The sequence below is a fragment of the Leptomonas pyrrhocoris genome (genome assembly GCF_001293395.1).
Source record: "Leptomonas pyrrhocoris isolate H10 chromosome Unknown, whole genome shotgun sequence".
NCBI classification, from domain to species: Eukaryota; Euglenozoa; class Kinetoplastea; order Trypanosomatida; family Trypanosomatidae; genus Leptomonas; species Leptomonas pyrrhocoris.
The window spans coordinates 551,824-574,253 of NW_015438365.1; the positions used below are offsets into that span (position 1 = coordinate 551,824).

General features: G+C 57.8%; 3 protein-coding genes across 3 annotated transcripts; all 3 read right to left on the reverse strand.

Annotated features, from left to right (window-relative positions):
• Positions 1-3,237: 3,237 nt before the first annotated feature.
• On the reverse strand, positions 3,238-5,376 carry ABB37_05098 (hypothetical protein; the record flags this gene model as incomplete). The annotated part of the gene is made up of 1 exon (XM_015803020.1): positions 3,238-5,376. The coding sequence occupies exon 1, from the start codon at positions 4,876-4,878 to the stop codon at positions 3,238-3,240; it is 1,641 nt and encodes a 546-aa protein (XP_015658536.1). The 5' UTR covers positions 4,879-5,376.
• A 571-nt stretch (positions 5,377-5,947) lies between these two features.
• ABB37_05099 (putative phosphatidylinositolN-acetylglucosaminyltransfe ra sesubunit c) lies at positions 5,948-7,186 on the reverse strand (the record flags this gene model as incomplete). Its single annotated transcript, XM_015803021.1, has 1 exon — positions 5,948-7,186. The coding sequence occupies exon 1, from the start codon at positions 7,139-7,141 to the stop codon at positions 5,948-5,950; it is 1,194 nt and encodes a 397-aa protein (XP_015658537.1). The 5' UTR covers positions 7,142-7,186.
• Positions 7,187-7,697: 511 nt separating this feature from the next.
• ABB37_05100 (hypothetical protein) lies at positions 7,698-22,075 on the reverse strand (the record flags this gene model as incomplete). Its single annotated transcript, XM_015803022.1, has 1 exon — positions 7,698-22,075. Exon 1 carries the CDS (start codon positions 20,913-20,915, stop codon positions 7,698-7,700), a length of 13,218 nt encoding a protein of 4,405 aa, XP_015658538.1. The 5' UTR covers positions 20,916-22,075.
• Positions 22,076-22,430: the final 355 nt, after the last annotated feature.

Genomic DNA, 22,430 nt, shown 5'->3' on the forward strand with positions numbered 1-22,430 from the left:
ATATATATATATATATATATATATATATATATATATATATATAAGAGAGAGAGACTCGTTTGTTCACCTAGACGTACATCACGAGAAGCGCGAGAAGTGTGGGAGAGGGGGAGACAGGGATACGAGGAGTAAGATTGAGAGAGTGGAGGGTAGCAGCACCTTATCGTTGTACTTGTCTGTAATTTCTGGCACTTGTGCAAAAGTACAATGCGTTGCATGAACGTGCATCAGTGGATAAGAAGCCTTCTCTTTTCCTTACCTATCATAGTCGTCGCAAAGGAGTCAGCTTGAGAAAAGAAAAAAGACTAGTTCTTTTCGAAAGTATTGCTTCACTTCTGTTCATCAGACTAGGGTAGCTGGTCTCCCATGACAACGGTGTTGGGACGCCCATTGAAGAATTGAAAGCGCGTAAATAAATTAAAGTAAACAGACCTAAACAAAAAATATATTAAAAAAACGGCCTTAATCACTGTCGGCTGCTTCACTACCAAAGCGTAGCAACTGTTTTCGCTGATGTATTTGCGTGATATCATGGGTAACAAATGATTGCAAATAGATGCGCACCATACGCGGTCCGGGTTACAAGAGGCACGCCAACGCACCGACACGACTCACTTTCAACTTGATCGGCTACGACCCAAACGTAGACGCGCTCCACGGAAATGGCAACAACAGGCGCCCCATGAACAGAAACAAAGAAAGAGGGGGACCAGAAAGGACAGAGAAAAAAAACCCAGTCGCGTTCTTCAAAAAAGGAAGAAATATCAAATGGGGAAAAGAATACGGTACACCAAGACTGACCGTGGACATTATTTCGTTCTTTTTTGCGCCATCGCGCAGTTGGAGGGAGGACATAGATATATATGTATAGATAGATAGAGAAAGAAGAGTTCATCAAAAGAAAACAGCAGCTCACTACGCTTCGTAGAAAAGGTCAAACACAAAGCAAAAAAAAGGAAGAAAAGAGAAAAAGACCGCCAACACATGTCTTCGTAGCGACAGCGCAACATAGCACAACGCAGCAACGTCACTTACAGATTATTCTTTGTCATGTCAAAGATACTTTTTTTTTAGGAGAAAGAAAAAAAAGCTTACTGTTTCAACCATTGGCAGTTGCGAAGGGTCACCTCACTGACAGTGAGAAATCTGTTGTTGAATCCAACGAAACAGCTGGCGCTACTTCTGCTCTAATCCGTCCAATAGAGTGATAATGAGGTAATGCCAAAGACGGAGCACATGGCAGAGTAACGCAAACGAGTGGCAATGAAACAAAGCATTGCGTTCTTAGTGCGTAGCACTCTGAGAAAAAAAAAAACCCATATTTGCGACGATGATACAGATATAAGAGGCCTAAATATTTGTCATACGGGGGAAAAACAACGAGCTCGTACTCAAAGGAAAAAAGGAATAAAGAAACAATTTCTGTAGTTCAGCTTTTTTTTGTGAGGCTCTAAGCCAGACAAATAGGGAGCGAAGCCTGAACGATTGCATCTTGAAACACGGCCAAACAGCAAGGAGGGTCTACGCTTCCTTTGACAGAGGACTCTGAAAAATACACACCTACTGCTCGCCCCCGGTGGTTGGCCTGCTAAAAAAGAGCAACCGTGTGTGCACCACTATCAATATTCTTATTTTTTTGGCACGACTTCTCTCCTTATTGATGCCTCGCATGGAGAGGCGAAATAGAGAAAGATATTTAAGGCAAATCACAAACATTCTTAGTTTCCTCTTCTTGGGATCCCTAACACACACACACACACTTCACACATCACATCCCAGCCGGTTTACTTGGTTAATTCCTCTTCATGTACTACCACCTTACCCCATACTACGATATGTACTAGCAAAGGAAACGGAAGAAAGGAAGAAGCGATGAAGGTGGCACGCAGGAGCGGAACGAGCGAAAACTCAAACAAAGTAAACTCGCTGGAGATGATGAAAAGGAGGAGAGGCAGAGAAAGACACTGGGTTGAAAGATACCAACGATCAACAAAAACAAAAACACAAGAGACCTGACACAGATATTATAAAAAGAAAGAAAAAGAGCCTTGTGTGTGTGTGATGGCCCGAGAAATACGGAAACAGAAAAAAAATGGACAGAAGAGAACATGCTACGCTGACAAATCAAAAAAAAGCACAGCTAATATGTTTCATCTTTTTTTGTTTGTTTGGCCTATTGTGCCGATCACTACTACACCCATGCGCTTCTGCGGGAACAACGGGGTGTGTTAAACACTCGCTTTCTCGCCCGTCGCAGCTTCTCCAGTGCAATGAGGGTATCAATTTGCTATCGCTTAAGGAGATATAAACGCGTCGAACTACAGAGAATAATAAACAACAACAATACTGAGGCTCACCAACGTAGAAAAAGAAAAGCTGAACCAGATAGCCAACTCTCTCGGAGAACTCGATGCTTCTAGTTCAAGTTAAAGAAAACAAACATCAGCAAAGAACAACAACGTATCAACAACACACAGAAAACAAAGAGAAGAAACACTCACCTCCTTTAAATACGGGAAAGTGCGGCGTCGCAGCTCACACAACGCGACATAGTAAGAAATAAGGAAAGAGCAAAGAACGCAAAACGAGCAAACAAATTGACAAACAAACAAAAGCACAACCACTGAGGTAAAGGAAAAAGTTGAGACTCTGAAGACAGAGAAGTTGAAGAAAGGGGAATAGAAAACACTGGAGCAAGACGGAAACAGCAAAGAAAAGAAAGCACCGTTATCAGGCGAGGGAGACAAGAGAAAATAAAAGAAAAAAGAAAAAAGGAGAGGGAGAAGTTGACCGGGAAGATGCTCCGATTCAACTTGTGTGCTGGATGCTCCCAGTGGCAACACTTTACACACAGTAAGAACAGCAAAAAAAAAGAGGTTTCCTCAATTGAGAAAGTGCACGTGTCCGCACGGAGCTTACGCAGTGTCTTCTGTTTTGAAGCTCGGACTCTCGGAGGCAAAGGATGGAAGGTGCGTCCTTTCCCCTCCTCCTGCATTCTAAGGACGCAGAGGTCAATCTACAGGGTCCGCAGTGCGTTGCTCCCCTGCGCCAACGCTGTGAAACAAAAGTAAGAAGAAGAGAGCGCTTCTCTGGCAAGCGGCACGTGCACCGGCACACAGCACAACGGATGAAGAAAAGACACGCGCAACTAGTCGCTGTTTGACTGCACAACGTTCTTGTCTTACTGTTGCTCGTTCTTTGTGTGTACTCTGCTTCAGTGTTGCGCACCTTGCGGTTTTAGAAGCGAGCGTACTGCATCCATTCGTTCTCGTTCCCCGTGCTGCACCCCGCGTGGTACGTGGCAGAGAACTCCGTGTATTTGCCCGTGGGCGGCGACGCCGGCACACCGCCTCCGTTGCGGCGCTGGGTCTGGCTCGACGGCTGCGAGCTGCCGCCGTCGTGCGTCTTGGCCGCCTGCATGACGATCGACACGACGCGGCGCAGTCTCTCTAGACCCTCTTCGCTATCCTCGTCGTTGTTGTCCATGAAGAGCGGGCTGCTTGCGAAGGTGCTGTACGCGAGCGGCTGCGTTGGCTTGGGCTGCGTGCTACCGCGGTTAATGACGAGCTCTAGCGCGTTGAAGGCGTCCGCCTTAGTCACAGGCGACGTGTCTGTGTCATCCTCGTGGCTGAAGATGGTGCTAAGGAAGTTGCGCACGTTGGCGGCGGCGAGGGCTTCCTCCTTCTCCTCTTGTTGAGTCGCGGGCTCCGTGATCGACTTCACAAAATCTGTCAGCACCGACGCGACGTCGACGTCACGGTGCAGCGTCGCTTCCGCCTCCGCAGCCACCTCGCTGCTGGCAGGCGCCGGGGCCGGAGTGGCTAGCGGCGTCGCCTCCACCCTCGCCACGGACTGCACGGCGGCCTCCTGCACCGGCGTGAGCAGTGGCGACACCGGGAGGGCGTCTTCGCCGACTGGGACAAGCGGGTGCGCCTTCAGTTCGCCGCGCTGCGTCCTGAAGGTCGTCGTTGTAGTGGTCGCAGCAACAGTAGCAGCAGCAGCCTCAAGACTGCTCGCTGTGCCGCGTAGCGGACTCGTCGTCACGGGCTTCGGAGGCACGGGCATCGCGGAGCTCATCAACGCCGGTTGTGCCGCCGCACTTCCCACCGAGTTGGTCTTGACGGGCGCCGCGGCTGGCGCGACGTTGCGGAAGGCGTCCAGCGTGGGGGCGCTGCTGCGGAAGCACGAGGTGAAGGAGAGGTCGCTCCAGAGCGGTTTCGGGGCGCGGCCCGCCATGCCGTCGATCGCAACAGGCGGGGAGAGAACGCGCTTTCCCGTCGCGGAGGTCTTTGGAGGCAGTGGGACGGCGCTGAGTGCGTTCCAGGTGTCGCTGCCCAGCGCTAGCGGACGCGGCGGCTCGCGGCGGGCGGCCGGCAGGGAGACCTCGGCCACGCCAGACTTAGAGAAGTGCTCGAGCGAGAGCTGCGCGTCGACGGGCATCGCACGCAGCGGGGGCGAGTCGTTGGAGTCCAGCGACTTGGGCGGGGCGGGCAGGTGGGTCGAGGCGGCGCCGTTGCTGCGGCTCACACTCGACCCCCCTACCACCGAGGACGGCGTCGCGGCAGCGGTGTGTGTCGTCGTCGACGTCGTCGTCGGGGCGCGGTAAAACATGCTGAAGAAACCCTTCGCCGCCGGGGCCGGGGCGTCAATGGCGGCCGGGGCGGCGAGTGGCCGAGGGGCCGACGCCACGGGTACTGGAGGTGCCAGCACAGGTCGCACCGCCGCCACCTGCTGACTGGTGGAGAAGGAGGACATCCAATCGGGGTTGCCGACGAGGTGCAGACGTGAGAACATGCCATTGCTTGTGGCTCCCACAGCGTCCACCCCTACGAGGGCCGCCGCAGGTGCGTGGAATGTTAAATCGCCATGCGATGACATGGCTGTTTGTTCTTCGGCTGCTATTTGAGATTTGACGTATTCAGAATGGTTTGTCTTTTTTTTTGGAAGAAAAATGAAGTTATAACCGAGGAGAAATATATGTGTGTGTGTGTTAATTAATTTTGCCTCCAAACGCAATGATGCGTTGCTTTTCTTGTCCTGCTCCGTTGTCGCAACGTCCGCCGAAGAGAAGCGATACTAACGGCGATGCTGAGGCGGCACAAGAGGGAGAAGGAGAAATAAATACGAAAATGCAAACCAAAGAACAGCGTGCCAGAAAGGGTTAAAAAAAAACTATTTGAGGACAACAAAATCAGAGAAAAAAGCTGCTATGGCAAGCAAATAGCGAGAAAACCAACACAGATTGAAGTTGAGGTGCACCACCCGACAGAGGAGCTCAACCGCGATGAATAATAATAATAATAAAATGCTATGCTGCAGCGAAACTGAGCCACAAGTACAAGAGTTCGTACTAGACAAAGGAAAAAAAAAACTGACTGCGGCGTTAGTGCAACAGAGAGGAATCAGCGAAAAGGGGGAGAGAGAGGGAGAGAGCGGCAGATGAAATAGCAGAGATTGGCTAAGGATTCAAAGATGCGGTACATTTGTGGGACGTAAGCTGATCCCTGAGAACAAGCACTTGGCGTTTGTTTGACGCCTGCTCAGCACCAATTATTGAAACAAATTTCAGCGGTTGCACTAAAAGAGAGGACTCTGTCCTATCTTGATTACATATGGGCTTTCAAACAAGCTCCTTTTCGGTGAAGATGGTTGTGTCGATGAAGGCAACATGTAGTGGCCACGAAATCAAGCGTGAAGCAAAATATAAACAGAATCGATGTAGCGGCAACATGAAACATGAAAGGAGGTTAGAAGTCAAAAATCACGCACGTGTGCTCCCGCGCCTTCAGTGAAGCACGCACCGCGTCAAATCGCAAGTGTCTTTTCTTTGTGTTTGTGTGAGGAAGAACACTGCGCATGCACACAAGGATATAAAAGCAGCTCCATGCTCCCAAACGGTGAGAAGAGGGGAAAGGCAGCAGAAAAGGTCAATTCTTCGCCGTTCCACTCACGCCAGAAATCCAGAGTTGGCCCATTCCGCAGCCGCGGCGCTGTTCGTCGGCTTCGCCTCATCCCACGGACCGTTGATTTGCGTCTTGACGCTGCTGTGCATCCGCACAAAGAGCCACGGAATGCCAAAGGTGATCATCAAAACAGTTACCATGAAGATGGTTGCAAGGATCGGGATCGGCGTGAGGCAGCCAACAGCCAGTCCGACGAGACCAAAGGTGATGGCGACGTGTACAGTGAAGGAGTTTTGCTTGATGAGGTGGCGGACAATGGGAGACAGAGAGAAGCACACAATGCCGAAGCAGATCAGCGCGCCACTTGCCAGCGGACTTGAAATGCGCGACGCCATTAGCGTCACACAGCAGATGGCCATGTTCACTGACACATTCGGGTCAAAGCGCTGTGTGTACGCATTCAGGTAGCTGTAGTCTGTGAGCAGCACATGCAGCGACATGGTCAGCACGGACAGCGCCACAATGGTGTCGTCACTGTAGGTGACGGTGAGGGTGCTCAATATGGGGCTGAGCAGGGACAGCATGGTGACCAGGCTCAGAACCTGTCGGCCAAAGACCCAGGAGTGCAGCAGCCACCGCGACGGCTGCGGTGGCGGTGGCGGCCCACGCGTGCTCGGGCTCGCTGGTCGCTCATCCAGATCCCCTTGGGCGTCCTGGTGGCACTGGTAAATGACGTAACAAATCAGAGCAGCCACCAGACACAGCACGTCGATGCCGACGAGGGTGTACTTGCCAATCGAGCCAGTAAAGACGCCCATGAAGGCGTGGCAGAACAGCACCACGACGGAGATCTCCTGCGTGATGGCGAGCGTGTTGATCACCACGTTGGAGTACTGATAGTCCTTGATGTCTTTGTTCTGGCTCAGCTCCTCGAGAAACTGGTGCGGGTCGACGTAGTTGTCCTCGAAGGGCTGCCTCTCGTACAGCACCTTCCGCCATAAAGGCGTGGAGCCGCTGCTGTTCGACTTTGAGGGTACGCGTTGATGGAGATCGTACAGATGACCGCGTGCGGAGTATTCCGGACTCCCTGCGCCGCCGCTCCCACTTCGGTCGTTTTCTAGTTGACTGTCTTCCTCATCAGTTGACCGGTGAGGCGACCCTGAGGCTCTCCTTTGGCGGCTGCGCTCCACCAGCTGCGACGAGTCCAGCGACTCCGTCGACGAAGAATAGCGTTGCATTGCTTCGGAATATATTGAGATGTGCGTGGGCGCTTGTGTTGCAGCTGTGCAGAAAACAAAAAGCGAGTAAGAGTGTCGGCGACGAGGGAAGGCAAGCAGAAGAAGATGGCAATAAAAAACAGGGCCAGAGCAAAATCAGGAAGGAATGCGTTGCGGAGCGAATTCATACGCGTTACGCTGGCACTGGAATACAAAGGAGCACCTTTGTTCGTGTACGAAGACGTTGCATAATGGCAAGGCTTTTTCTCCTCCCTTCGAAGCATGGATGAGAAACGCACCGTTTCAATGCGAGCTTTTATCGGAGTGTCTTTTTTTCAACTCATCAGCACAAGCAGCTGCATGAAAGCAAGAGCAACAGAGGCAGGAGAGGAATAATGAAAACAACAAAAAAGTTGTCCATCGAACGTCTTGAATTCCATTTGCATGAGTACGCGTGTTCGGAAACGCGATGCCTGATGAAACCAAAGCAACCTGACCAGGGAAGAAACGAGATCAACGCACCTACTCACAAAAGAGAAGGGGAAAAACGAACAGAGTGTCTACACCGAAAAGTGCACTATTTAGTGACAGAACGCAGCAAGAGCAGTCGGCCCGTCTCCGTGCCGGCAACGACGACCTGCGGATAGGAAGGGTGAGTCGAGAGACTGGACACCACATGGTCCGCAGGCACGGCCACCGTCTTAACGACCTCCAGGAAAAAAGAGTGTACGTACAAGATGCACGGTGCAGCTACCGCACTGTGCTGCGGTTGAGGCGTCGCCGCGGTTGTCTCGCCCTTGTCGTTGGAGTTGCGTGGGACGCTGCTCGTGGGAGAAGCGTTAGTGCTGTGCACGTGGGGGTGGGGCTGGCAGGCCAGCAGGAAGTACTGGCTCGACGTGACAGACCACGCCGTCACCCGGCCAGGCGGCGTAAAGGTGCGCAGCGGAGCGCCGTTAATGCTGTACTGATAGACACACACATCTTGTTTGGATAAGAAGATCACGTTCGGCACGTAGCAGTTGGTCTGCACCAACACACGGTGTATGGGTGCGTTGTGCGGGTGCCGAATGATTCGATCGAGACGGCCGGTGCTCAGCGAGTGCAGCATCAACACGCCGTCCAGCGACGCCGTCGCCACGACGTCGAGCGTGCTGCTTACGTCGACGGCAGATGGCATGTCCTCGTGGCCGTAGATGGTGAAGAGCAGCTCCACCTCCAGCTGCTGGCGAACGGGCTGGAGCTGGCAGGACCAGACGGCGAAGGTGGTGTCCTCCGCACCCGTCACGAGGTAGCGACTGTCGCCCGTGCGCACCACAAGCGTCACGCGGCCGTGGTGCGCGCGCAGGCGCACGTCGCCGGCTGCGCCGGAGAGGGAGCGGATCACCACGGAGTTGTCAAAGAGTCCGCCCAGCACCAAGAAGACTTCGTTTTCGTAGCACAGCAGCGCGACACTGGAGGCGGTGGAGGAGCCGTCGGCGTACGGGGAGTTGTTCGGGATCACGCCGGCCGGTATCGGCGCGATACGGCGCTCGTACTCTTCGCTTACGTCGAAGCTTCCGGTGTCGGTGCCGCCGAGGGGAGCGCGGCCGACGCTCAACAGCGCAGCTGCGCCCGGTGCGGAGAACGGCCCAGTGTTTGCCCCACGAACGACGCCGTGCGAAGTCGGCACCGCCCGCTCCGGCGACGGCGAAATCGCACTATGCATCTCGGGCGACCCGCTGCCCCGCGCGTTTCCTGGCGTGGCGGTCGGTCCTGCTGCGGTTGCGGTGCCGCCGAGCGCGCTTGCGGTCGACGACGGGGCGAGCGGCACGGCCGACGAACGAATGAGGTTGAGGTGCATCCGAAGCGACGCCGCCCCACCGTTGCCGGTGACGACGAGCACCTTGTCCGTGGCCAGCACAACCACCTGCGCCACCCGCAGGCAGCCCCAACGCAGCGGCAGGACTTTCACGTGTGTGGGCAGCAGCAGCGGGTCGGCCCACTCCAGCGCGGGACGCGGCAGGTGCGGCTGACGAAAGAGCTGAATCGGTGTCTGGCCAATGTTGTCGAGGGAGTCGATGAGCAGTTGGTGGTCGACGCTGCCCGCGTCGCGGTTTCCATCGAGCTCCTCGTAGGAGTGCCAGTTGAAGACGTTCAGCGCGTCGATGGCCTCCTTGCCGCGCTGCTTGTAGCCGAAAATGAGATTGATCCACTCGTGCAGATGGGCAGACACATACGGACTCTCGAGGGCTTCGCGCATGTGGTAGATGAACGTGTAAGGGTCGTTGTGGGCCCAAGGTGGAAGCTGTAGATCGTCCATCGATGTTCGGTTCTGCCGGCGTCCAAAATCGACCCTGTTGGCGTTGACGCAGAGCTCGGGGAGGTAGAACAGCTCGGGAATCAACTCCCGCACGTCTTGCGTGCTCGTGGTCACCGCCTTGAAACTTGACTGCACGGAGTGGAACATGCGGTCCGCATGGTCGAAGTGGCCGCCCTGCAAAAGGATGGAGAGCGTCGTGTAGGGCGGCAGGCGAATGAGAAAGTACAGCGTGACGGCGGGGGAGCTGTAGTGAGAAAAGTAATGAGACGGCACATCGCCGAGGTCCTTCATCTCCGTGTAGCGCTCGCGCACCATCGCCCGCCGGTCCTCGCTGCCGCACGCACCCATCGGCAGCGACAGGTCACGGAACGTCGCCGGGTTTGCCATGTCTAACTCGTTGCTCGTGTAGTCCGACAAGATCCAGGGGAAGACGGGGTACTGCGTTATATCGTTCAACGTGCGACCAGCCAGCACGTTCAGCACGAGGAGGTAGTCGAAGTTGGAGAGCAGGCGGTTGCGCCACAGCGCCATCGCGCGCAGCCGCATCGGTTCACGACGCGGGTTCTCCTGCAGCACGTAGGCCGTGCCTCGACTGCCCCCGCCAGCGGCGTGGTGGATCAGCGACGGCAGTGTCGTCACTACCGCGCCGGTCGTGTTGTGCAGCAACGACGACGTCGTGAAGGGGTACCGCGGAGCACCGCCGGTGCGCAGGGCCTGCAACGCCGCGTTCATCGTGGCCGTGTCGGCGAAGTTGATAAAGTAGCTACGCCGGTCGCGGGTCCACACCTCCAGTGCGGTGCGTCGCATCCGGAAGCGCCGACCTGGCGCGATTTGGGTTACGTTGCTCAAGTGAAAACTGAAGGTGCGCGGCCGTAGAAGGTAGGGACTGGCGCCCTCGCTGACCACCTGGTTGTACGCGTGATTCTCGTCATCGATGACCACGAAAACCTCAGAGCCGCGAACGGTGAAGCTGGCGCTCCAGCAGTGCATCATGTAGGGCACCTCGCAGGCCACCGAAAGCACAGACTGGACGGACAAGTTGTGCGGCGCAGTGGCGGAGGACGGGCTCCGGCGCAGCTGATCCAGCCCTGTGGTGTCGCGGTTGGGGAAGTCGTTCAGCGAGGCCGCCGTCAAGGACCGCATCTCCTCCTCTGCACTCAGCCGCAGCAAATCCTCCTCCGCCGCGGCATCTTCGTCCTCGGGCACCTGCAGCAGCACCGCCTCACCGCCCCGCCGCCGCAACCGCGACACGTGACTCATACTGCCGTTGTCGCTGAAGCTGGTGTCAGTCTTCATCGCCACGTCGCCGACGAGTAGGACGCCGTCTGTACCAAGACTCACCGGGTGGCTCGTGGACACGTTTTCGCTCGCTGGCGACGGCGGTGACGAGTAGGACGCCATCGACACCCCACTGTAGTTGGTGCCTTCCCGGTCAAAGACCAGCTTCCGGTGCACCAAGGGCTGCTGCTCCTGCGAGGACAGCTTCACATACTTTGTCGTGGCTGCGGAACTCTGTTGCTGCTGCTGCTGAGGGCCGGCTGCTTCCAAGTTCCACACCGTGCCTCGCAGGGCTGTGGTGAAGTGGGCCCACATGGCCGCCCGCGCCGCCGCCGTCACCTTCCGGGCGGCCGAGGGGAGAAAGAAGCTGGTGAACGAGGTGTCGGCGGAGTCGTCCGCTGCGGACAAGCCACCGTTTCCGCCGTCCTTGGTGCGCTCTCCGTCTCCGTTGTCCTTCCGCGCACACCTCGACGACTCCATGACGGCCTCCATACTGTCGTGCACAAGACGTTTGGAGAGGCTGTTCTCGCAGAAAAGGTCCTGCAAGCGACGCAGCATCCAACGCTGCTCCGGAATCACATCGTTCGCAAGGGCCTTGTCTGTCAACTGCTCCCGCTCCACCGCGATCAGGCAGCGCTCCAGAAAGGCGTTGTAGTCGGCCCGTGAGGCCACCTCGACAAACGCCTCCACCGTGCGGCACGGATTGGCTTGGTGGTCGCACAGCCACTGCAGCGTCGGCACGCCGGTCGTGTAGACCTCGCCGGTCATGTTGCGAAGCGACGACGGACCCTTTCCTCCCCCTCCGGCCGCTCCACCCAACTCACTGCGGTGGCGGGGGGAAGAGATCTGCGAGGCAGCCTGGCTCGCCGCTTCCGACGCGCTCGCTGCGACAAACACCGGCAGCTGCTCGAAGGAGTGGCGGAAAATCTCCACGACGGACTTCATACGGTCCACGAGAGCGGCGTTCGCGTTGGGGTAAGTGGCGCTGCCGCCGCACTCCCCGGCACGCAGACGACGCAGAAGCAGCTCATGAATGTTGTACAGAATCGTCATGCTCACCGCAATCGGCGAGTGCTCATGCGCCTCATCCGCGTTTACGGACCGTTTCAGAAGCAGGAACCCGCCGCCTCGCTGCCCCCGATCGACGTGCTGAATAAAGCCGTCTACGAGGTTGATGATGCTGTCCAGCGCGGTGGCAGAGCGCAGCGTCATGCGGCATATCATCTGGAAGAGACGGCCAAACAGCCGCAGCATGCCACCCTTCACCACGGCTGGACCAACCTGGCCGAGGTTGGCATTGCCCATCACGCCGCTGTTGCCCGAGGCGGCACTCATCACGGCGGCCAGCAGCGCGTCCCCAGGGCCGCCCGTGCTGGTCACGGCGCCCACCACCGAACCGCCGCCGACGACGTTGATGCTCGTCGCGTTGCCGTTGCTGCCAAGGTGGAGTAGCGCACTGTGACTGCAGAGCAACTCCGCACATTTCATCGCCAGCGGGAGATGCAGCCAGCGTCCGTCGGGATGGAAGAGAATGGCCCGTCGCACGTTCCCTTGCGGGTCGTCGTCGTCGCCGGCGCAGTAGACGTCGCCATCTGCACGTGTCGCCTTTGCTGTAGGTGCGTCTAGAACACCGCCGTGGCCCTCCGCTGGGCCCATCGCCTCCGCTGGGAGTAGCGTGAGTTCCTCCCACTCCGTGTAGCTGCTTCCCAAGGACAGCGTCAACAGAAATGACGAAGACGATGACTGCGTTGTCACGGCACCTGATGATGCAGTCGCGCTGGGGGAGGGCGTCGGTGTGGCGGCGGGCGTCTCGCGTTTGAGGAACGTCGCGGCGTAGAAGAGGACCACCTCCACCACGCGAAAGAAGTAACACATGTTCAAGAGGGCGATGGGGGTGCCAAGTCCGATGAAAGACGCCGCAGTGGCCGTCGCGGTCGGTGGATTGACGCGGCCATCGCCGCCTACGACACGCGCAGAGAGCGCAGTGGACGCCTCGCCTGCTTCCTCCAGACCGCCGACGCTGCTGCCGCTGGGAACAGTACTCAACTTCCTGCGATCGTTCTGCTGAGCCAGCAGGCGGCTACGGTAGCGATCGGCGATGTTGCAGAAAACTTGATTCAGTAACCGGTGCAGTCGCTGTTCCCGCAAATACGCGGCTACCAAGGCAACCTCGGTGGCGCCGTACGACTCATGCAGCAATGCTTGGAAGAGTGTGTGCGACAGGATCATGGACGTCGTCGTGAACAGTAGACCGGAACTCCGCAGCGGCGCAGGAACGTCATTGCAGATCTCCGGTGCGTAACTTGCGGTCGAAGCACCCGCTTTATCTGGAGACAAGGCCGCAGGTGACGTCACCGTTGCTGCAGCTGCCGCTGCCGCCGTAGGAGAGGTACCGCAGGACGACACAAACAAGCTGGCAAGCGACACGTACCACCCTCGCACGGTAATCACCCGCCGCCACGCCTGTGCATCGCTCTTCAGCAGCACGGCCAGGTCTGTCAAGACGAATGCCTTCAACTTCGCGTCTGGGCTTCGCTTTAACAGCATAAGCAGCGGCAAGAGCACCGCGGCGAGCTTGAGCGTCTGCGACTCATCCAGCGGCGCGTACGACGTCGGCAGCTCCGCTACGTCGAACTGACCCACCAAACCGCAACGCAACGCCAAATACACCGACAAGTTGACAGGAAAGGGCCGCAGTACATCGCTCAACCACGCCAGCGACACCTCCTCCGCGACGTGCACCACGGTTTCCCGGCTGGCCAGCAGCACCGGATTCATCAGCTCCTGCGTGCGCTTCGAGCGAAACACCATGCATAAAAACTGCAAAAGAGCCTCCATCCGCACCGCCTCGCTGGGGGCGTCTTTGATGTACGGAAGAAGCGTGACGGCGTAGTTCCTCCGTCCGAGCAGCTGTACAAAGAACGGCGAGGTAGACGAGGCAACGAGGTGGCGCACGCGACGTAAGATGCGCAGCTGAACCGATTCGCTCGAGCAAGACCAGCGGAGGTTTTCGACGAGGTACTGCAGCGACTGCGCCTCACTGATTGTGACGGGCGGCGCTGTGAGCGCCTCAAAGTACGACATCCACTGATCTTCGAGATCACGCAGCGTGCACGACGCCTCGGTTGTCGGCAACGATGACGGCTGTGCTACCGTTGTTGCGTTTGGCTTTGCCGCCCCGACGCTGTCCTCCTCGGACGTCATGCGCAGCACCTCCGCCGCGACAAACATGGACGTGCCCAGCGACCGTAAACACGACAGGGCATCGGGGTGTGCCTGCAGAAAGAAACGCTGCACACGCACCCACGCCAGCTGCACCGCACGCGGAGCGGAATGCATCACCTCGGAGGAGAGAAACAAATTCGTCAAGGCGTCCTCAAATAACCGCGGAAACGGGGCCAGCACCTCCAGCAGCTGTATTAAAGCCGGCGGGACAACCACCTGCAAAGAGGAGCCGAGCAGTTGCAAAATCTGCCCGAGAAAGACAAAGAGGCCAGAGTCGCCCATTTCGTTGCGGATCGCCTCACTTGACGCCAATGCCGGGATCAGCTCCAGCGCCCACAGTATCGCCGCGTTGGCGGCGTCCACCGTGCTCGGGTCGTAGGCATCGCCGGTGTGCACCGACGGCACCATCGCCCACGACGGCAGCGCGAGGGGCTCGCGGCTGTTCTGCGCGACGGCAACAAGCCCGCGGAAGGAGATGGGCAACGTCGGATTCACCAACAGCGTGCAGAGAGGCATCACCACACTGGGCAGCGCACCGAGCAGCCCCATCGAGTCCATCACTCGCTGCGTGCTGCAGACGAGTGTGCCTTCATAGGTGAAGAGGCGGCTGTCACGCCCCGCCCGACCACGCAGGACGGCGGCGAGGTTGTACAGGTGTCCGCGGTCGCTCAGACGCGTGTCGACGCGCAGCGTAGCCCGGTCCACGAGCCACTGCTCCGTCCGTGCCTCTGCGCCAGCACCACCCCCGCCAAGTGCCCCTGCACCGGGCCACCGGCTGCCAGTCGCCGTAGTTGCCGTGGGACGCAGCGGTGGGGTAGACGTAGCCGCCGACGTCGCCATCCACGTCCCACCCCCCGCCCCCCGCGCGACGCCCTGCAGTATTTCCCGCTCCCGCTCCTGCAGCACAAAAGGGAAAAAGTACACGGTGGACACCTGCCCGTAGAAGGCGTGCGCCACGCAGAGTCGATCCACCTCGTGTCCCAAGCAGCCAACGTAGAGGTGTCCCCGGGACATGAGCGGGTAGGCGACCTGCGGCACCGTGACGGCGCTCTTGTCGTTCACGGCGATGTGCATCTGGCCACCGGCCGCCGTAGACAAGAAGGCAGCAGGACGATGAGAGAAAACTACTTGCGACCAGGCACGCGACGGCAGCACCGTCGTGACATCAACGCGCACTTCCTGCTGCTGCAGGTTGCGGTACTGCACAAAGAGCCGACGCGTGTACGTTTCCACCATGAGCGCGAGCACGGTAATGCGGTCCGCCGTGCGCAGTGAAAAGATGCAGGCGCAGCCGTCGGTGCTACTGTGTGTGGCCTCGCTGACCGGTGGCACTAAGGTGTCGAGACCGGGGGCGACGGGGATGCCCGTCGTGTCTCCCGCCTCCCCCTCCGCCACCGTGCCGAGTTCGCCTTCCCAGCGCAGGAACAGGGAGACCGAGTAGCCCTCCAGCGGGAACTCTGGCAAGGCAGCGCGAAAGCCTGCGGGACCGCAGCCACGATGGAGAGTCATAAAGTGCTGCGGGGGGCGATGGAGCCCCTCACGTAGCGGCGCGTGCGGCACTGGCTGGACAGCCGCGCTCAGCAGTTGCACGACCAAGGGCACCAGCGCCTTCCGCTCACGCAACTCCTTCGAGTGAATGACAAGCATCAGAACTTGCTTCAGTTGTCGAACGTCGATGTGGCACCGTGCCAACATGACGAGCAAGTGTACCAGCATTGCATCTAACCGGGACGAGGATGTGGTGGCAGCCGCGGCGTACGTGGCGGAGACGGAGGGGGAAGTAGAGTGATCCGACCGTGCGCGGCTCGGATTTGGGGGCAACAGGGCCACGACAGGCAGCAGCTGGCCTAGCACCTCGTGCAGACTCGTGCTGGCAGCGAGGTAGAGACTCGTCTGGCACGACGCCACCGTGGAGGTCAAGGTGCGCAAAATTTGGCGGAGAGCGCACTGCTGGGCAGCCGTCAGCGACGTGCGTGGGAAGCGCTTCAGCAAGGCCGCCAGCAATGACGGGTTCTGTAGAGACCAGACACAGCGATGCATACGATGTGTCGTTTGTTGCTGATGCTGTTGCTGCGGACGAAGAATGTTGTCAACTGCGCTGGGACTTTTGACGTCCACAAACGCATCCACGGCTTCGATGGACTCGTAGACCAAGTAAGAACAGAGACGGACCAACTCGCACTCATCTGATGTCGCGTCGTCGCTCCTGGTCGAGCCGTTGCTGCGTCTTGACGAGCTGCACGCCGCGCGGTGCGCCGTCGCCGTCCACGCGTTCGCAACGCAGTCCACGAGCGCTTCCTCGTCCATGGTATTGCGGTACAGCACCTCGCGCAGCGTCGGGTTCGCCCTGGTGAGTCCCATCAGCACCTTTACGATTAAAACGACACTCTCGCGGGAGGCACGGCTGGTGGTGAACGGCACAGCAGTCGTCGTGGTCGGAGGCGACGAGCCAGCTTTGGCCGGGAGCAGCGGCTCGTCCGCGGAGAACAACATGCACACGGCGCCGGTTGCGTCCGCTGGCGGGAGGGAAAATGAGGTGGGCAACGATGAGCTCGTCGGCGACGACGTGTTCGACCGCCACAGCTGGGCGAGACGGTGCAGCAGCAGGGCGTAGAGGTGCATGGTGCCCTCTCTGCTCGCCTCGAAGATGCCTCTCTGCAGTGTGCGCAGCGGCAGCAGCTCCTCTGCGCTGCCGAGACTGTGCCCGTTGTCGTTGCCGAGTATGTGAAACGCATCCGCCAAAGACGAGAGAACGCATTGCAGCACACTGTCGCGCTCCTCATCGCTGGCGGTGGACGCGGAAGGAAACGCACACTCCGCCATCACCCCACCGTACGCTTCGGCACTGGCGTTGCTCACCGGCAAAGGGCCGTTCACGCACTCGTTCAGCACTGACCACAAGGACTCGCACAGTTTCCGGCAGTGTCGCGGTACGGTGTGCGCCACCACCGCAGCTAGTGTGCCCGCGTCCGAGGCGGCGGTGGCGGTGCTGCTGCTCACACTTACGTCGTTGGCGGTCCCAAACGTCATGGTGGATGCCTCGCGAGGATCGATCAAGGGCACATCCGCAGTGGAATAAGAGGTGGCGAGGGGCTGGCACAGCAGCGACGTCAAGAGCTCTTGCCCACCGCGGCGCAGCAGCGGATTCCACAGAGCACCCAGCAGCAGCGGCTTCGCACACATGGCCGCCATGTGCACACGCGCCTTTGGGTCGGCGACGAGGCACTGTAAAACACACATCGTCCACCGGAACGAAACGTCTTGGGCGAGCGGTGTGGAGGCGGCGGCGGCGGAAGTGATGGAAGCCTGCAGGAGGTACTCGATGCTACCACAGCGCACGAGCTCCTCGCTCACGACAGGCGCAGCCACCGATGTCAACGGCGTGTCCACTGCGTCCTCCTGTGAAACGTGACCGCCGATTGGGTCACGGTTGGGCTTGTTTGGTTCCGATGGTGAGCCCAGCGCAGCGGTCAACAGCGCCAGAAGGCAGTTGCGCCACGGCGCACCGTAGCGGGGCTTCGTCGTTGCCACTGCCGTGCGTTGGACCGCATGAGCCGCACCAGCAGCAGCGCCGCTCGGTCCGCCCACGGGTGGCGGTGGTGGCGAAGACGAAAACGCGGAAGAGGATGGGCGCAACACCATCATCAGAGCCTCCACCGCTTCGTACGCCAGCAGCTCCTCGCCGGGCGTCAGGCGCCCAGCCGCGCCACCCTGCGCCACCGCTACTGGGGACGTCGGATACAAAGCGGACGGGGTGATGTTGCTCGAGGGGTCGCACATCTCTGGAGATGAAAGCGCTGCGCTTGTTTCCGCCGCGGTGGACGGATGCAGCTGCAAGCAATGCGCAACTAAGAGAAGGGTCGCAAAGGAACGCTGCCACGTCGGAGACTCCTCGTGCGCCAACGGTGCTTGTGGTTCCGTCTTGTCAACGCCATCTTTCGCCGCCTCTCGGTGTGCGTTTCGTCGCGGCAGGTTGACCATGAAGGCAGAGGTGTAGTGATCATCGTGCAAAAGAATTCGAAAGAGGCCATGGTGAACGAGAAACAAAAGAAAGGGGTCGTCGCCCTGCCCCGCAAGGTCGACGGCGGCCGGATACGCAGGAGAGGTAAAGGGGCGTGACGGCGCGAGCGGTGGCGTCAGCAGCGGCGGCGGGGAAACGACGGAAGGCGTAGGGACCGGATTGGTTAAAATGGAATGCTTCCACGTTCCTGCCACCGTGGCGGAGGAGAGCGCGTTAGCAAGCGGAGGGAGCAACAACGCCTGCGGCTGCGAATCATGGTGATACTTGCGAGACATGCGCAGGCACCACAGGGCGTGCTTCAGCAAAAGGTTGTACAGGCACGACGTGGAGGGGAACGGTGACGCCTTGGCCGCCTCGGCGATCTGCTGCTTCTTCTCCTTCACCACTTCTTCCTCTTCCTTTCTCGTGCAGCTCCAAGACCGCGTTGCACCTCCGGCAAAAACCACGGAGTCCATGTTGGTGTCTGATACGACGTCAGGAATGGCGTCCACCGCGTCGTAGGCCGTCAAAAACGTCTTCACCAGCGTCTGCTCCAGCTGATCCAACGTGTCCAGCGATCGCACTTCCAACCGCAGACCCTGGTTCAAGGACAGGCTGTTGTTGTTGAGAAGCGCCCCGCGCGAGGTGAGGGTGTGCATCAGGTCCACGCGCAGACGACGACTCGCCGCCAGAAGGCCCAAATAGGCGTGCAGAAACTCGTCGACAATTGGGTCGTCCGACAGCGCCGCCAGGTGGAGGTCAACAGGCTGCAGCAGTGCGGCACTCAACAACGTGTCTAAATGCGCGAGATCATTGTATCGGCACGGCACGGCTCCTTTTTTGGATAGTACATCTACGGCCTGGATCCAGCTCGACCACGCCTGTACGGCTTCCTCATTCTGCTCCTCTCCACCCGGCGCGTCTGCGGAGGAGGTCATCGACGGCTCGGCAAAACGCTTCCCCGCCGCCTGCAGCGCCGTTACGAGAGCATCGAAAAAGAACGAGTGATCCATGGTGTCCAGCACCGTCTGCGAGCTTTGCTGAAAGAGCGTCGTCAGCAGCAGAATGCCGCACCCAAGCTGGCCGAGAAGTCGAACGTGGCACGGGTACTGAACCCTTGGCAAGTCGCGCGCACCGCGACGCCGTGCGACTCGGTTTGCACTGCTCTTCGATTGCGGTGTTGCTGCCGAGACGAGAAGGGCTGCCGCTGGGTCTACAGGTTGTGCCGCGTCTGCGCTGTACAACTCGCTTCCCGCGGCGTCGCCCGCCACCGTGCCGGCGTCCTGAACGTTCTCCTCCGCAATGAAGCGGGCGAGGAGTATGCTGAGAGCCCCCAACAGCGGACTCACCGCGGCGCGCACCTGCTCTGCCGTGGGCGATGCTCCCGCAGACGAGGTGCCGGTGCACGAAACAAATGCGTAATTCAACAGTCGGCACGCTTGCACCACCACAAACCCGAGGTCGTCATCCACCTCAATAGTGGAGAACGGCTTGAAGAGTCCCACGTAGTCGAAGGAGCTGTACACTACGTTTGACACAACACCTTTCGACGCAGTCAGCAGCAGCGAGAGCAGCAACTCCCGCACTTTTGTAGACGCCATGAGAGCGCGGGGGAAGGAGGATTTGGGGCTGGCGGCCGCACGTGACGGCCGTGCGCCGTCTCCTGCCGAGGCAGACAGCCGCCACGTCTCGGGTGCAGTCGACGCAGCGCCGGTAGGAAGAACGTACGTCTGGCACAGCAACGCCGCATTGTTCAGCCCTGTGCAGCGATGCACCTCGTCCAGCGTAGAACACGACGAACGTGTCTCAGTGTCATTCGCACCGGTTGTGGGGCCACCGTCGTCGTCGCTCTTCTCTATCCGCGACGCGAGGCTACTTTCCGAACCTAGCGCAGTCGCAGAGGTCGAGAGGAAAACGGTCACCACGTTGAGGTGTGCCACAGGGGCACCGTGCACCATGTGCAGCCAGTACAACAGCAGCGAAAGGAGACGCCACACCTGCACCTGCACTGCTTCCGTCGCCGCGCTGCTGTCTTGCGTGAAGAAAGGTGACGTCGTGCCGTTTTGCACCACGGTGGAGGCATCGGCGTCGGGCTGCTCGGACGTCGCAGCAGCAGCAGCAGCTGCAGTGGCGTCTTTGGGTGCGTAGGAAGCGGAAGAGGTGCAGGGATGACTTAGAAAGTGCAGACATCGCAGCGACTCCTCGATACACTGCGTGGCAGGGACCTGCAAATCCTCCAAGTGCGCTCGCACATCCTCCGTGTGCACCTCCGTGAGGGCGACAAACGACGCCAACACACAACTAAAGGTCCGCAGCGTGTTGAGCGTTGGCGCAGAAAGCATATTACTGGAAGTGTCTGCGGTAAGTGCTAGCAGGCACACCTGCCAGCGCCGAAGCAGCAGTGACACAAAAAGAAAGGGCAGGCGGCCCTGGGCAACTGAATCAGCGATGGACTCCTTCTGCGCGTCAAAAGCCGCCTTGTCGTCGTGGATGCCTACCTTCGCTGAAGATGCCTCTGGGTGACCGACAAGCTCCAAAACTCGCGCCGTCACAACGGTTGTGCCACGCGACAACAGAGGCGTCAGCGCCGCGTACAATCCTCTCTCCAGTGTTGAGTTCGCCGCTGCCTCCGTTGCGTCGCGGTTCGACGACGTAAGTTGGTTGCCGCCAGGCGAAGAACCCTCGTCCTGGACTGCGTCTGCCGCTTGGTCGGCGTATTTGTTCTCGAACGCGGAGGGGGCATCTCCGGTGTACGCTAGAATGTCGTGCGCTCGAGGCAGTCGCGCTGCAAGCACCTTCCCTAGAGCGGCACTCTTCACAAACTCCGAGTACGCCCGGCGGCGCTCGGCCAGAAGACGCTGACGTTGCTCTTCCTCTTTTCGTTGCGCAGCGGGAGACACCTCCGCGGCGGCGGCTGCAACGCTGCTGCTGGAGGTGGTACGGTCATCACTCGCACGGTGCCCTGTGAAGACATTCACCCAGAAATCAAACATGCTGCTTGTGAGGGCAGCAACAGTCAACGCTACTCTTTTGTCCGTGTGTTTGATGGCGGGTTGAAAGCGCCTCGTCGAAGCAAATCGCTATTTACGTTAGAGCACGAAAAAAAAGAGAAAAACTACTTCTTCAATCAGCAAACTAAATCAGCCAGAAGAAAAAGAAAAGTCACTGCAGCGCAGTCAAGCACGCAAGAGAAGAAAAAGGTATGTGTGTATGTGAATGTGGGTGTGGGTGTACTCATGTGTTTAAGGGAAAGCAGAAAAAGGAAAAACAAAACAGCAAATCAACGACGTCTTCTTTATTCCGCAATTTCAAAAAGGGGAGGGAAAAAGCCAAAGAGAACGTACAGCGCAACAGAAGTAAGTTGTTGTTGTTGTCTTTAAAGTGGTTTAAAAAAAGAAAAGAGAAAAAAAAACTTGCGCTCGTGCTCTTCAAAAAACCTCCACCAGGCGCTTCTGCGAACCCGAAACGGTAGCAAAACCACAGCAGAAGGAAGGAAGTTAAATTCGAGGCAGCAGAGGGGGAAAAAAAAAAGACGAAGCAGACTTGAGAACGAAAACGCAATTCAGAAGGCCACTTGCACCCCGCGCTGCTTCATTCTTGATTGGTTTTTCGCTTTCTTTGGTTTCCTTTCCTCTGAAGACGGCAAACCCAGCTTTTCCACAGCACACGTGTAAGCAGAGAACTCATGCAAAAACAGAGAAAACGAAAAGATCTTCTTTTTCAAAAAAATATGTGGCAGTCTATGTGTTCGTGTCTTTTCCTAACCTCACACAACAAATATATATTTGTACAGTGCTGCCAAACAGATACATACAAACAGCGAAGCTGTGAAAGAAGACAAAGAAACAGAACAATTAAAGAGTGCTACCTCCACTGTGCAATACAGTTTGGTGAGAAGAAACGCCCACTGTAAACAGTTTTTTTGTTTGTTTGTTTGTTTCACGGTCGTAAGTGCTGAGGTGTGGGCTCTCGTTACGTTGCAATGTGTTGGCAGCTAATGAAACCGCACAAACATACACACAAACACACACGCTTTGGTGTAGAGAACAAAAGAGAGAAAACGAGTACACGGCTGCGACACTTGACAATTGCAGAGTCGTCTTTCTATTATATATTTGATTTGGGGAACACGTCGCCCTTCAGACCCAAGAGCTGTGCGTTGGGACGGTATGTGCAAAACATGGTTTGAGAGAAATCACGTGTTATACGAGAGAGAGAGAGAGAGATAGTGAGACAGAGAGCAGCGAGGCACACAAAGATCAAAGAATGCAAAAGTCTACTCCACAACGCCGAGTTCTGACGCGCCTTTTCATTTCACAGAGCGAACAGAAACGCAAGGGTAAACCTGCGTGCTTTGGTTGCGAACTACATGCGCTTAACAGTACAGGCTTTTCTAAGGGATGTGGTCTCTTTGCGCATAAAAGGGATTTAAAAAAAAAAGGATTGCCTTTTCCTGACTGGAGGGCCCATCAGTCCATTTTTTGTTGTTCTGCTTTTGTCTTCCTTTC